This window comes from Cupressus sempervirens, chromosome 5, assembly GCF_028749045.1.
Source record: "Cupressus sempervirens isolate cs-2001-9-10 chromosome 5, ASM2874904v1, whole genome shotgun sequence".
Taxonomy (NCBI): Eukaryota; Viridiplantae; Streptophyta; class Pinopsida; order Cupressales; family Cupressaceae; genus Cupressus; species Cupressus sempervirens.
This window is the reverse complement of record NC_143122.1, coordinates 44243934-44259241: the sequence shown is the minus strand read 5'-3', so window position 1 is coordinate 44259241 and position 15308 is coordinate 44243934. Positions and strand designations below refer to the sequence as shown.

The window sequence follows — 15308 nt, the reverse complement described above, 5'->3', positions numbered from 1 at the left end:
AAACATTCATAGATGAATATAAAGTACAAGGAAACACCAAAAAAATCGGGACTTGAAAACTTTAGGCGACACATCCAAATCTCATTTCAAATAGTTAATTTAGTAGGAGAGTTTTGATTTACTACTTTCAAATTTAGTAGGGAAGTCTCAATTTTCTACTTGAGAGGGGATTTTTTGGTAAAGAAAATAATAGAGAAAATGGATGAATGTTGTAAGCAATAGTTAAGTTTGTTGCATGTAGATAGAAGAATATTGTTCCAATAGAAAAATTGAGGAGAACAATAACATTAAGTAGAGATTTTGCAGTGCACAAGAGACAATACTAGAATAGGAAATCATCTTGCACATATCCAGATAGGTGTACAAATCAGTCAGCTCTAAATAGTTGTCAAAACATTAATACCTAATAGTAGTGAAACTGTATGTAAGCTTATTTTTACTTTGGAAATGAAAAGCATGTTTAAGGATCATTTCAATGTTGATATAAATTAGTTTATTTTAATTAAGTGAAAGTAGATTTTGAAGGGGTCTTGAAATTCTTTATAGTAAGATGATTAAAAGGCAATTTATTAAGCACAACAAAACACAACAACTATATGAAATTGGATGGAAGCACATCAAAAGCCATCCAATAGGCTAGATAAATAGAAGAGTCAACAACCCAACCACAAAAGACACAACAAACAAAGATAATAGATGAGACATAGACCACTGACAAACAATAAAAGGTAAACTAGACAAATCTTTTGAGAAATCTCTGCACCTTCAATCTCCATTTTATCCATGTCTTGTGTAATGTTCTTAATTTCCTAAATTTCATTGGTGGCAGGATGGTCCTTCTTTCTAGAACCAACTCTAGTCCTTCTACTGGGGCCAAAAGTAACATCTCTAGGACTATTATTCTCCATGACAACCTAAACAATGACCTTGTCACTACTCGAAGATCTCTAGCTTGTCTACAAAGATCCTAAGATGATCAACAAAGGCCTTCAAGATTTTATAGCTTTGATCTCTAATACTTCTAAGGGAAGTCTTAATTCTAGTTCTCATGTTCTCCAAAACTGAAATGCTTTCCTCAATATCCTTGAATTTGGCATCTTCCATCTCCTTGTTTATTTTCTCGCCCTTGTACACCGAGGTCAATATCTTCCATAGAGTCTTTCGCCACAGTTGCAGCCTAAAAAAGGTTGTGTTTTCTTTCCACCAGCCTTAGCTTCAAGTGGACATATTTGATCACATGGAAAGACAATTTCATCACTCTATAGAAATCCAACACCCCATTCCTAACATCTTGAAGGACATCAATGTCATATTCATGATTGTAATCACTAAGGATTATCATGGAAGGGTCAATGAGAGACTCAAGGTTGACATCCACATTGTCCTCTATATCACCAACAACAAAATACCATTCTTTGCCTAGCAACCCTAATGCTGTAAGAGTCAACCTTGTGAATAGAACTCTTCACTCCCTCATTAGAAGGGGGAAATCAATATTGGGTTCCTCAATACCCTCCATATCTTTGCATATAGCATCCTCAACCTAGAGAGGAGAGAGGGAAGGGTGTTTTTCAATTACAACTTTAGGGATATTAGTCTTTGTCGAGAGTTTGGTTGTCTTATTCTTGTTCTCTCCTAGATCCTCCATGTCTCTATCCATTTACTCATCGTGTTCATTATAATCCTCTTAAGAAAAAATATCCACTTTCTTTGTCTTTCTCTTTTTTGACCCTTTATTTGGAAAATTTTGGAGTCTTCTTCCTCTTCAAAGAGAAGACCGAAGATTTACCTTTTCTTTGGCTAGGATTCACCACTTCCTCATCAGAGTGAGAGTACCTTATGATCTTAGTACTAGAAAAGTCCACTTCATTTAGAGACTCAAGGGCCTTAGTTTCCACCTCTAACTCTAAATGTTCAAGAATGAAAGAACTAATGGCATTAGCCTTAAAATGGTCATAAATCAGAATCATAAGACCATCACAGATGGGGAGATTAACATCATCTTTTAACCTAATTCCATTAATACTAGTATTTAAAGATGTTTAAATATAGCAAGAATTAAAACATTCTTGTTGTGATGAAAATGGTTTAACATCATGAAATGGTAAGTGCAACCCTTAGAGAACCTACTATCAAGGGTAACATATTGCATACTAGCCCTAAGCACTATTCTCCTTATCACTCGTGAGAAATCTACCCACAATAGGGTCCAAAAACCTTCTATCCCTATAAATTATTTTCATAATAGTAGGGCTTCTAGTAACCATAGAAGCAACCTCTTGATTGATAGGAACATTCCAACTAGCTATAAATATTCGACCCTCATCCCTTTTCCTATGATGAGGCTGCCCAAATGAAAAATTTCCCACACCCTATACTTGACCTTATAGATGCTCCCTTGTTCTCCTCAACCCACCCATAGTCCTAGAGATTGTTAATAGGGTAACTCATCAAATAGCTAAAATTAGCACCAATAAAACTTGGAGAAGAAAATTTTATTCAGACAGCATGCGAAAAAAACAAAAAACTAATTGCCATGTATGTCTAAAGAATAGTTGTCTTTCCTAATTTTCATGACTTGATCAAATTGAAGGGATCACATAATCATCATTAATTACTCCCTCTTTTCTATGCATCTTGTCATAAGAACGGTGAGACTTGATGTCATTAGGGAGATCACTCTAGAGATGGCATTTCATAGGTGTGATGGACTTCATTGCTACACTAGCAAAGAAGTCAGCCACAACTAGACTCCCTATAACATGTGAGATATAGTTTTTTTTAAATTGGTTAAGTATAGCCTTAACATTATGAATGATATTTAAGACAGTCCAAGAACAAGAGATAAGACCCTCTAAAATCTAAAAATATTGTAGGAATCAACTTCTAACTAGACTTCAGTGATTCTTAGGTTCTTAGCAAGAATCAAAACCTAAGGGGATTCCATAGCTTTTGCAAGGTGGTTGGTCTATGTTCTTATGGGGAACACCAATGAGAGAGAGAGTGACCCAAATGATTTGTCAAACCTTCCCCACACCCAAATGGCCCTGATTGACTTTTGGCTTCCTTATAAAATTTACTTTTATCCCATCCATAGGAGGAACCTTTCATTTTCTTTCAGCTCTACCAAGACCAGGAGTAGCAAGAAGATTAAAGATTTTCCATGAAGTGGAAGTGGGACAACAAATTGAAAAATTCTCAAAAAATAGCCCCTTACAATTTTATTGAAGACCACATTTGAGAAAACATATTTTTCTTTGGAAATTCTACTGTTCCATTCTTTCTAATACTCAAGAGAACAAGAGAAATAATAAGAGACCATAATCTTCATTTGTCTTTCTCCTATCAAGGAAAGAACCATTGGATAAAGTAGTGTTGTATAGCGTTCAAGAGAATCCAATTGACATTAATCCCCTTAAAATAAAAATAAGGGACCATATCTCATGTGCAAAAGGACACTGGATGGATTTAAGTAATTATCTCTTCATCTTGGTCACAGAGGTAAAATATGTAACCCTCTTTTCCATAAATTGTGTACTATCATAATTCTATTATGAAGGATGATCAATAAGATATGTTAACCATCGGTATCAAACCAGATATCCAAGCATTATTTTAGTAGCGAGGGGGAGGTGGAGGTGGAGGGGGATCATTAGGTGAAGTGAGAAGATTATAGGCAAAGGAAGCAGAATAACAACCTAAAGGAGAAGCCCCTGAATCAAATTATCCTATTCACCTTGGTTTAAGACCACTGAAATAAGAGCGTTCATAAAAGGAAAAAAATGAGGGGAAGTGGGTACAAATCAATCCGAGCATAACCATCCCATTAGTCAGCACTATTAGCAGCACATCTCTCTTGGCAAACAGACAACCACTGGGGTAGAACCCCTATCTTTGCAAGCCTCCCACCCAACAACCAATTATCTTCCCAAAATTAAATGTCACCATTTGCAATTTTCCACTAAATTCCCAAAGCAATTGTGCTTCTAGCTTTGATGATACTACTCCAAATGGTTGATCCTCGAGGAAGGCGATCTAAATATATAAACTCTATGAAGAATAATCCCAAGTATATGTATTGGGATTTTACTATGTCATTCCATTATCTCATCCCATTATGTATTCTCTAGACTTTCTGATGAAGGACTGCTTTGATACCACTTGATGAAGGTACGCTTTGATACCACTAACGAAGGGCCACACCACCCTGACCAACTCATAACCAAGAATGCAACAATATGAAAACCAAAAGAGAAAATAAAATGCTTCCCAAAGAACACTTTTATTATACTTGAAAATCCAATAGCAATTACATTAACATTTCTGCAAGATCTCTCAAGATTCAATCCAAACCTAAGCTAGTCCAGATCCACACTCTGGTAGAAACCTCTGAGATCTTAAATTGTGCTCGCAAGCCACCAAGAAACCTCCTTGTTTCTAAACCACAGTCACTAGCTCTTTTCACAAACTCTATCTAAGATCCAAGTGTAAACTACCTCACATTCAGTGCTCTATCTACACACTCACAACTCCAAAACAATCTTGCTGTAAACTGCATCACATTCGGCGCTTTGTCCATAGACTCAGGAAAACTCACTCTTCACTTCCTCCTTCTCTTTCACACCTTGAAGCCTTCACCTTCCAGTTTTCACACCTTGAAGCTTTCACCTTCCAAAGCTTTACCTTCCACAACTTCTACTTCTCGAGCTTCTCCTTCTCGAGCTTTCACCTTCTTCTCGAGCTTCTCCTTCTTGAGCTTCCACCTTTCCAAGCTTCACCTTCCACAACTTTCACTCCTTAAAGCTTTCACCTTCCAAAGCTTGATGAGAAATGCTCATATGCCTTCTTAAATAGGCACTTACCACCCCATGCATGACTTATCCACAACCTTCTAGAATTCCTCCTACACAATATCCACAACCTTCTACAAGTTCTATAACCTTCTAGAATTACAACTAAGCACCACCATGTGGCCCAATTAGAAAATTACATTTCCTTTATGGATCACAACAAATATTAAATGCAAGATTTAAGAAACTTTCCAAAAGCTTCTAAGATGCCACCTACACACCTCGATGAATGTAATGACAACTATGCCACCTATGCACCTCAAAAATCGAAATTCCTCCTTTTATCTTTTTTTTTTCCATTAAAAAAAATAAAACTTATTTCTCCTCTAATTTTTGTCACTTTCTCTCTCCTCTAGAATTTTTCTCTTTTATTTTCAATAATTTTTCCATGCAAGATGCTCCTGCATCAGACTCCCCCAATAGATAGAAAAGTGTGTCCCACACTTTGATGCCAAAAAGAAAGGTCTACAACCATCTTCATTTTCACCAAAGGTTTCCACCTCAACGAGGAAAAGAAAACCAACCTACAAATCTTCCACATCTATATCCATATGTCAAACACTAGAATCGCAACCATCTAATTAGCATGCTCACCCCCAAGAACAAACTGCACATAATGCTTCAAAACTTCATTCGCAGTACCAACTAGTGAATTCATACCCGCAACAACAAACTCTGCATCAGCAACAACAAAGCCCACATCAGCAATAATATGTAGATTTCCATCAACACAAGCCAAACTCTCAACACCAACAACCTCATTGCTCACAACGAGATGCTCTACAAGATACAAGTCACCACCAACAACAACTGGATCATCCACAACCGAGTGCGCCACAATCTCCATGTTAGACTCAACCAATTGATCATGAAAACCAATCTCCATCTCAACATCAACAAGGTTAGGAATATCCTCAACAACAACCTATATTTTCTCTACAGGTTCTGCATCAGGCTCCACAAATTGATCAGCAAAACCATCCTCTTCCACCTTGACCTTCTTACTTTGATTAGCCAATCTAGCATCCAACCGAGCAAACATCTTAGAAAAGTTCCTCTCCACTATATCATGAATTTTTGCAATCATCTTAGGGTCCAATCCTCTTAGGGCCATCTCCCAAGATCTTTGTAAACCCTCTGCAACAAATCCTTCCTACACTCCTTGTGAGAACCTCAAATTGTTTACAAGTCAAATCACAACCTTCCACCTTGCACAAACAATTAGGAACCACATCACAAGTCTAGGACAATGGATCTGCAATCCACCAGCTCTCCACAATCATGCCTCAACAAGTTCAGTCTTTCATCTCTGCATCCATCGATCAATCTACATGTCCTCCCAAGGTCTTGGTACAAACTGCCTCAACTTTGACGATTTGTTTACATGCTCAGGAACCCCCACTCTAATAAACTTCACCCAACCAAGGTCCTGGTACAAACTGCCTCACACTTTGGCGATCTGCTTGTACACTCAGGAACTCCTCTAATAAACTTCACCCAACCAAGGTCCTAGTACAAATTGCCTCACATTTCAGTGATCTGCTTGTACACTTAGGAACTCTTGCTCTGATACCACTGATGAAGGACCACTTTGATACCACTTGATGAAGGTACACTCTGATACCACTGACAAAGAGCCACACCACCCTTACCAACTCATAACCAAGAATGCAACAATATGAAAACCAAGAGAAAATAAAATGCTTCCCAAAGAACACTTTTATTATACTTGAAAATCCAATAGCAATTACATTAATATTTCTGCAAGATCTCTCAAGATCCAATCCAAACCTAAGCTAGTCCAAATCCACACTCTGGTAGAAACCTCTGAGATCTCAACTTGTGCTCGCAAGCCACCAAGCAACCTCCTTGTTTCTAAACCAAAGTCACTAGCTCTTCTCATAAACTCTATCTAAGATCCAAGTGTAAACTGCCTCACATTCGGTGCTCTATCTACACACTCACAACTCTAACACAATCTTGCTGTAAACTGTGTCACATTTGGCGCTCTGTCCATAGACTCAAGAAAACTCACTCTTCACTTCCTCCTTCTCTTTCACACCTTGAAGCCTTCACCTTCCAACTTTCACACCTTGAAGCTTTCACCTTCCAAAGCTTTACCTTCCACAACTTCTACTTATCGAGCTTCTCCTTCTAAAGATTCTCCTTCTCGAGCTTTCACCTTCTTCTCGAGCTTCTCCTTCTCAAGCTTCCACCTTTCCAAGCTTCACCTTCCACAACTTTCACTCCTTGAAGCTTTCACCTTCCAACACTTGATATGAAATGCTCATATGCCTTGCTTAAATAGGCACTTACCACCCCATGCATGACTTATCCACAACCTTCTACAACTTTCATAACCTTCTAGAATTACAACTAAGCACCACCATGTGGCCCAATTAGAAAATTAAATTTCTTTTATGGATCACAACAAATATTAAATGCAAGATTTAAGAAACTTTCCACAAGCTTCTAAGATGCCACCTACACACCTCGATTAATGTAATGACAACTATGCCACCAATGCACCTTGAAAATAGAAATTCCTCTTTTTTTTCTTTTTTTTTCCCCTGTTTAAAAAAAATAAATTATTTCTCCTCTAATTTTCGTCACTTTCTCTCTCCTCTAGAATATATATATATATATTTTTCAATAATTTTTCATGCAAGATGTTCTTACATCACTTTCTTTGCAAGGGGAGCTTGTTTGAAAACCCTTATTCTTCCAAGGCCATGACCACCCCTTGATTTAGGACAGCGCACTCTGTCCGAGGCAATGGGATGAAAATTGTTTCTAACTTCCATCCTTGACTACAAAAAAGTCATGTGAATCCTGATATGGAATCAACACATTTTGAATGCTTGTACAATATAAAGAATAAATAGGTGAATTCTACAAAGTAGATTCTAATAATTATAATTTTCAAACCTGGCTTAGAAGAGAGCCTTTCCATCAAACTAACTTTTGATAGAGTTTGTCCACCAAAATTCCATAGAAAGTACCCAAGGGTTTATTGTAGAGAGGAAGATTAAGATAAGTTGAGGGGATCAGAGATATTTGACAACCCAAGATCTGAGCAATATGCATTTGTCTTTCTTCCGAGGTGTTAATGAAGAAAATGGAACTCTTCTCCCAGTTGATTAGTTGGCCAGTCCTCTTGCTATAGTAGTTGGGACATTTCTTTATATTTCTAACCTCTTTTATAGTTGATTCTATGATAGGATGGTGTCATCCACAAATTGCTGCTAAGAGCACATAATATTAGCTGTGGAAGGTTTAATTCCCATGAGTTGTCTTTCCAAAATTTTAAAAAGAGATGTGTCTACCAAGATAGTCAGCCATAATAACAAATAAAACAAGGGAGATAGGGTCACCCTATCTAAGATGTCTGATTACTTCGAAGAAGGCTGAAGGAGAACCATTAACAATAAAAAAGAGAGAAGGAGAACCAAGATCGTAGTATTGATCTCCTTAAAGGATAGGTTTGGATCCAAATAATTCCTCCACATCCCTAACAACATCAAAAAGATTATGCCAAATTTCTGAAAGAATAATATAGGGAATCCATCTATCCCCAAAGCTCTATTCCTTTAAAAAGAGGGGACAACCTTATCAATTTCCTTAGCATCAGGAATGGTACTCAACCTTCTATAAGGATATCAGCAAAAAACATTCTAGCTTCTCTTTTTATTTCATCCTCATCCCAGGGGACTTTTGTTGGAATATTTATTACGACAGTAAACGTTTGCCCCTTGAGCCAAACGCTCACCTACCACCTCTGATGTCCATAACAGACAAACATAAATATGGTGGGTGAAATTTTTGAAATCAGAAAATAGGGGGAAAATGGAATGAGACAAAAGGAATGATTATTCATTCATTCGGTAGAATTTGCAGATCAAGCAGATCAGAGAGAAGTTGCAGAGCTGACCAGAGAAGGAAGAAGGAAAGAAGTTTGTGCCTGCAGTTGCACGTGCTTCCCCTGATCACTCTGTAAGTTTCTCATTGTTAGATTCGTCTTGTTGAAGCAGTGATTGCTCCAAGCACCATTGTATGCAGCCATTAGAGCTGCAAGTTTAAGGTTTAAAGTTTAAAGTTTATTGAAAGTTTGAAGTTTTAACATTTTAGGGTTTTTTGGTTGAAGCTGAATGCTCCCAGATTTTGTAATAGTTTAATGAAAGATTGAATAGAAAGCAAGTAGCATACTTAATCTATTGTTCTTCATCTTTTATTCATTGGATTTAACAAGTTTGGTTGAAAGCTTGAAGCTTTGGCTCTCTGGTTTTAATGGTGAAAGCATTCACGTTGAAATCTCTTAAATTATAATTTCTCAGTTGGAGCTGAGCTCACTCGGCATCTATTGTTGCCAAGCATTTCTTTTGGAGCCGAGCATACTCGACATCTATTGCTACCGAGCTCGTCTTAGTGCCGAGTAAATCTGGCACTCGACACCTTCTTGTGCCGAGCATTTTTTTTAAAGTGCCAAGCAACCTGCCACCCAGCACAATCAAGTGCCGAGTAAAACTAACACTCGGCACCTTCATGTGCCGAGCAGCTTTTAAGTGCCGAGCAAAGTTTTTCGGGGTTAGGGTTGTGAGTATTGAGTTGAAATTTAAATTTATATTAATATTTCTCACAACTTTATCATTGATAACCAATTTCACAACCCTATTGGTAACCATGTGCTTCGACAAAATTTAGTTTGTTTCCCTTCAATTGTCTCCTCAAGATTCTATTTATTTATATTTCATAGTGTGTTTGAGTGTTATGTTTGATTTGAAGAATAAAGAATTAATATATGATGCTTAAGCCGTCCAGCCGTTAACTAAAGATTTTTTGCCACCCAATTGTATGCTATAAATAACAAAATAACTCTTACTTTAAAACCTTTGCAATTCAAATATCTTTACAGTTAAATTTTTCTTCTTTTTCAACAGGATGAAAAGCTATTTGAGGATATTGCCCATCTGCAAAAAAGGGTATGATACAGTTGAAAAAACACGATCCTTCTTTCGCTCATTGAAGTTCAGCTTTTTTAAGACTTCATCAAATTATTCACGAATAGCTTCTATCAATAACTCTACTATGCTTCAATGAACTTTCTTGTAAATCGAAATGGATGCAGGAATCGATCTTACTTGCTCATAACCAGATTCTCAGCAAAAAGGTATTGTGGTCTTCCCATCTTAAAAATGTCTATTATCAGTATATGTATTTGTGGTCATCGTTTTCCTTCGTATTGCTGCCAGCAAACTAGAAATTGGCTTTCTTTGTCAGATAGAGGAAATAGGAGGACAGACAAGTAGAAAAGAGGAGCTACCAATATTAGCTCGTCGCGATGTACCAAAGCCACAAGAGGCACACCATGAATATCAACAATATTCAAGTCAGAATAGTGTAACTGTTGCAATTGATCTTCAACTTGGCTGAGTAATAATACGAATTGCTCTTAAGCTTAAATATAAGTATTTATTTATGTGCATTATTTCTGAGTAGATAGTTTTCAAAGGTCCATATACTCACGTAAACAATATGCATGCAATTGCTACTATAGGCAAATGTCAACTTGTTACACAGAGATAGAGATTTCTGTTGATAGCAAAATATGAAGGAATAATTTCCAATCACTAATGTTAGAATATAGTTTATTTGAAATGCAGGTGGAAGATAAAGTTGATGATGCATATTATTTGATAGAGAATGGCTAGTTGGTACATGTAAAGCAAGGCAATAAGACATAGTAGAAGGTTTGGAAAGCTTAATCTAAATTGTAATTTAGAGTTCTCTATTGAGAGATTAACCTATCTTATCTTTTGTTTTCAACTCCCCGTGTATTTCACAATAGGGCTAGATTCAAAACCCTATGTTCTTTACAGATTTCAATGTAATATATAGTGTTTATAGAATAAGTCTGTGATTCACTTCAGTATTAAATGTAATATTTTTTTCTGAAACAAAATTTTCATGTGAATAATATTTTTTGATGTATTAGATAGCAGTCAAAAGAAGGGAGCTGATCCCATAGTACAGAGGCCTGCAGAACAGCCAGTAGTTACCCTCTACTATCTAATAAATACCTTTTCAATACATCAAAAACATCTTAGCAATTAACAACATAACAAGAAACTTCTCAGTATCAACTGACCTACCTCTAACATACATAAGATACCAAAAAATAACCCAGCAGCAGAAATAACAAGTGCTTCTATTACAACATTTAATAGCTACTATAATAAAATATGCTACCAAGAGCATGAAGTTCACACTTAACTATAACATAACAAAAGGAAAAAGAAACAAAGGTACAAGGGCTAGTTCCCTCTTTCTCCTACAGGTCCTCTCCCTCCTTCTCATTAGGATCCTCCATGGCCGGTTTTTCCACCTCCTCCTTGATGGGTTTTTCCATTAGAGTCTCGATCTAGTTGTCGACTAAGAAGATGTAGAAGGAGAGGGTGGTCTCACTTTCTTTCTTTTCTCGCTTCATTCTCCTTCTTGTTCCCCTACAAAAAGTATGGAGTGGTGGCTGTTGAATGCATGAATTTCATAGAGAACTCAACAAGGGTCACAACTTTGCCATATAGGGCTTCTTGATTCTCGGCCAGTCATACATAGATATCTCTAGCTTGTCCAATCAAGTTTTTCTTTGATCTTGCCCATGGTTGTGATGCCCTTTCTTACCCCCACCCTTAGTAGCATCCTTCATAGGGGACGTGATATCTTCCCCCAAGCTTTTCTCCACAGATGGGTTGGCTTCTAGAGTTTTCAAAATGTGGGAAGGGTGAGGAACATCCTTTCTCCTATAGCCATAGTGGATAGCTTCCCTCCTGGTGGATTTCATTTCATTCTCTATGGACTCAAAAATCACCTCTTGTTTGGGGGGAGTCTTTAATTTTTCCATTTTAAGCCTTTTTAGTGGACCTCCTCATAGCTTTATTACTGCACCCAATATAGTATCGAAGTCAATAGTGCTGATGTTTTTCCTAGTAGCTAGGGGTTTTTAATCCACCTTCTTCTAGGCAAAACCAAGGCTTGAGTCCTGGTCCATGGAGACTTGAGGCATAAGTGGTAAGGGATTAACTAAAAGAGGTCAATTGATAGCGAGTTGGACATTTTAGAGTTTAAACATAAAGCCTAGTGCAAGATATAAAAAAGTCTTCCTTCCTCCCCCTTTAACCTAACATTAAAAACACTATCCATCATCAAATGCAAAATAAGGTGTGAGAAAGAAATCAAGTCCTAGTTCATAATGTGCTAATAGTACAATACCTGGAACTAGTCTTAGAGTGTAATGTAGTGCATACCGACATAGCACACAATGTCCCAAAGTTTGGGTAGGTTCTCCCTTGATAATCCACCCCACATGCGAATAGGATCTTGCTTAGGGCGAAAGAACTTCCTTGAGCTCATTTCATCAGAAAATCAAATTTGTTTACGCCAGCTCCTATCCTCAAGACACAAACTACCGTCGCGATGAGTTCCTCATCATTTCAAAAACCACCCCATTAATGTTCACCTTCATCCTATTCCATGTGTTGACAAATTTCAAAGACACATTCTCATCATACCCTTGAATGCCTTCCATGACTGACAACAATCCACCTTGACACAAATACACCCATGCCACATCATTGTCCTTGATACAGTCTTCAAGCTTATCCAATTCAATGTGATCGCTGACACCCATATCAATACCGATCTCAACCACCAAAACCTCAGTTTGCACCGACATCCCCTTGTTGTAAGACAAAACTTGGAAGCCAAGACAATTTAAAGATATAATGCTAAAAATGAATATGAGAAACAATCGATTCCCATCATAAAATCACAGGACATCACAATTTCCAATCTCCCTTTGGTTTGAGCACATGTGAACTGCACCTTTCCCATTGAAGTTAATAGTTGCTAGCTGTAAACCTTATGCATTGAGTAAAGAGCAAGGGAATTGTCATTATGTTTATTCACAATGCCCATCCTTGGCAGTTTTGGAAATGGCTAAACAGTAGAGGATTTGCACCCGAAGTGACAGTTTTTAGAATTAAATAATTAATTTATAAATCACATAACAGTTGCTGTGTGATTTATAAATTAATTGTTTAATTTTAAAAACTGTCACTTCGGGTGCAAATCCTCTGCTGTATAGACATCGCCGGCAGTTTTATCTTTCTGACAAAATCCACGTGGATCATCCTCTCGCCTTTGTAATTAATGCTTACAACGGCCTCAAATGGAAATAATCACAAAATCTTTTCAAATATTCTAGACTTTTTAGCTTTTATTCCAAAGATTTTCTCGTCCACGCCACCTGTCATACTTCATCATATTACGCTGCAATGAACACGTTCGCATTCCACCATCATTTGTGTGGACGGTGGGGTTTGGTTGACTTCATCCCATTCCTTTATTCCTTCCACGTTATGACCTCTTTTAGCCAGATATCCACAACTTGGTTACTTTCCCGATAGATGTGATCCACCATGAAGTCCAACCAACAAGATATGAATTTCCTCTATTATCGCTTTGATGTTCCAGCTACATTGGCCTTTCACCCTTGATAACTTTAATAATTATGTTAATTCTTTTAGCATTCACTATCCTCATTCCCATGTGCCTTGTTATATTAATTTTTTAATGCAACAACGATTATATCGTAGTAACTGTTTTTGGTCAACAGTGATCGTGTTTTATATTTTTTAATCACTTTGATCAATAATATACAATTTCGTTGTAATTTTTTATTATAAGCTAATACTTTTCGTAGGTAAGCATCAAAATCAATTCTCCAAGAAAAGAAAACAACTTATAATCTAACGTTAATCTTTATCATTCATGTACTAATTAGTTAAGTTCTAAAGTCACATATTTTGGAGTTTGAGATTGATTAAAGTAAGAAAAAGTCAAAGATGTCATTTTCAACAAGGTTGATTGATATTGTTTAAATTTCGATCTATGCATATATTCTTACATTTGTGTTCGGACGTTTTCTTATTGATCATTTTTAAAAATATATGATAGATAGTTTTAAATTAAGATTTAATGATTTTTTATTTTTTTAAAAACTTTTATCTATATATTATAATACAATATGACATATTATTCATTTATAGTAGAATTGTCATATATTAAGTGTATTTTTATTAACTATTTACTCAACAAAAAAGGATTAGTCATAGATTATATCAATGTTAATCATTTCTAATTTTTAAATCAATTTATAACATAAGTAAAATATGTTATGTTCTAAACTATATTGAAAAAAATTCTCTTAATGTTTAATCAATTTGTAAGAACTAGAAAATGCATGTCAATTATGCACTTCATCTCCATTTTACATAGATATTTTAAGGAATGAATAAGCTAATGTTTATATCTTTTACACATGATGCATAATTATCCCTAGGGAAAGGTATGACAATAGGATGAAACACTACCTTTATGATTGCATCAATTATAAAATCCAAAATCTGTAATTTCTTAAAAATCAATCCACACTAATTAGAAAGGAAAAAGTTTAGAACCCAAATAACCTAGCTATGACCTCTGAAAATTGGAACACAAAATCAAAACTGCAAATGGTGAGGACATAAAACATGTATCTTCACAACAACAAACAAATAACCCTATTTTGTTGATGGAACAATCATCAATTCAAGCACTGTGAATGAGAATCTATAAAAAAAAAGTAGACAAATGAGAGCATGATGCTAATATTAGTATCATTGACTAGCACAATGACCTAGAACTAGTAGAATAATTAAATCACAACATTATCATATTAGACGGGATTCAATTAATTAAATTAAATTAAGGTTATAAAATCAATTTAAATTAAATAAAGTGATCAAAATAATTGAGTATTAAATCATTATAAGAAAAATGTACATATATTAATTATTAAAATAAAATAATTAAATTAAATTAAATCTATTAAGTAATTATGCGATTGATTTTACTAAATTATAGAGCTTATTTAATTAATTGAATATAATTCTAAAGCATACTATTGGTACATTTGGCTAAAATAAATGAAATAAAGAGCTTAATTAAGTCTAATTTCCCTCATCAATCACATGGGACAAAGTTGGATCAACCAATAAGAGTTGAGGATATTTCTTGCATAGATCACCAAAATATTTATATTCTCATTTATGGTTGTTCCCTCATTTAAAATTATCTAGAATCATGTTAAAAATCAATTTTACAATCTAGAAGAGAATTCTTAGTCCTTGTAAATAGGAAAAAATGAGATGATTTTGAGAAGCTTAATTTAATAATTATTCTTATTGTTCTCTATTTAAGCAATCAACTTGGTTATTTCAAGTTAATATCTATGAGGGTATAAAATATTACATATATTGTTTTTTATTTTTAAAAGAAAAAAGAAAATTCAAAGCATTGAGAAAATTAAGCACGAAGAAAGTACAAAAATAGTGAAAAATAGATCCTTTAGAAAGCTTCAAA

The 15308-nt window shown here is 35.6% G+C and overlaps 1 protein-coding gene across 1 annotated transcript in view; it reads left to right on the top strand.

The window, feature by feature from the left end:
- Nucleotides 1-10280, top strand: part of LOC149554471 (agamous-like MADS-box protein MADS1) — a 67071-nt gene extending 56791 nt beyond the window's left edge. The window contains exons 6-8 of the mRNA XM_089828892.1: nucleotides 9788-9829; nucleotides 9976-10017; nucleotides 10128-10280. Of these exons, the coding sequence (XP_089685018.1) occupies nucleotides 9788-9829; nucleotides 9976-10017; nucleotides 10128-10280 (237 nt within the window). The remainder of the gene's footprint in view (nucleotides 1-9787; nucleotides 9830-9975; nucleotides 10018-10127) is intronic.
- Nucleotides 10281-15308: the final 5028 nt, after the last annotated feature.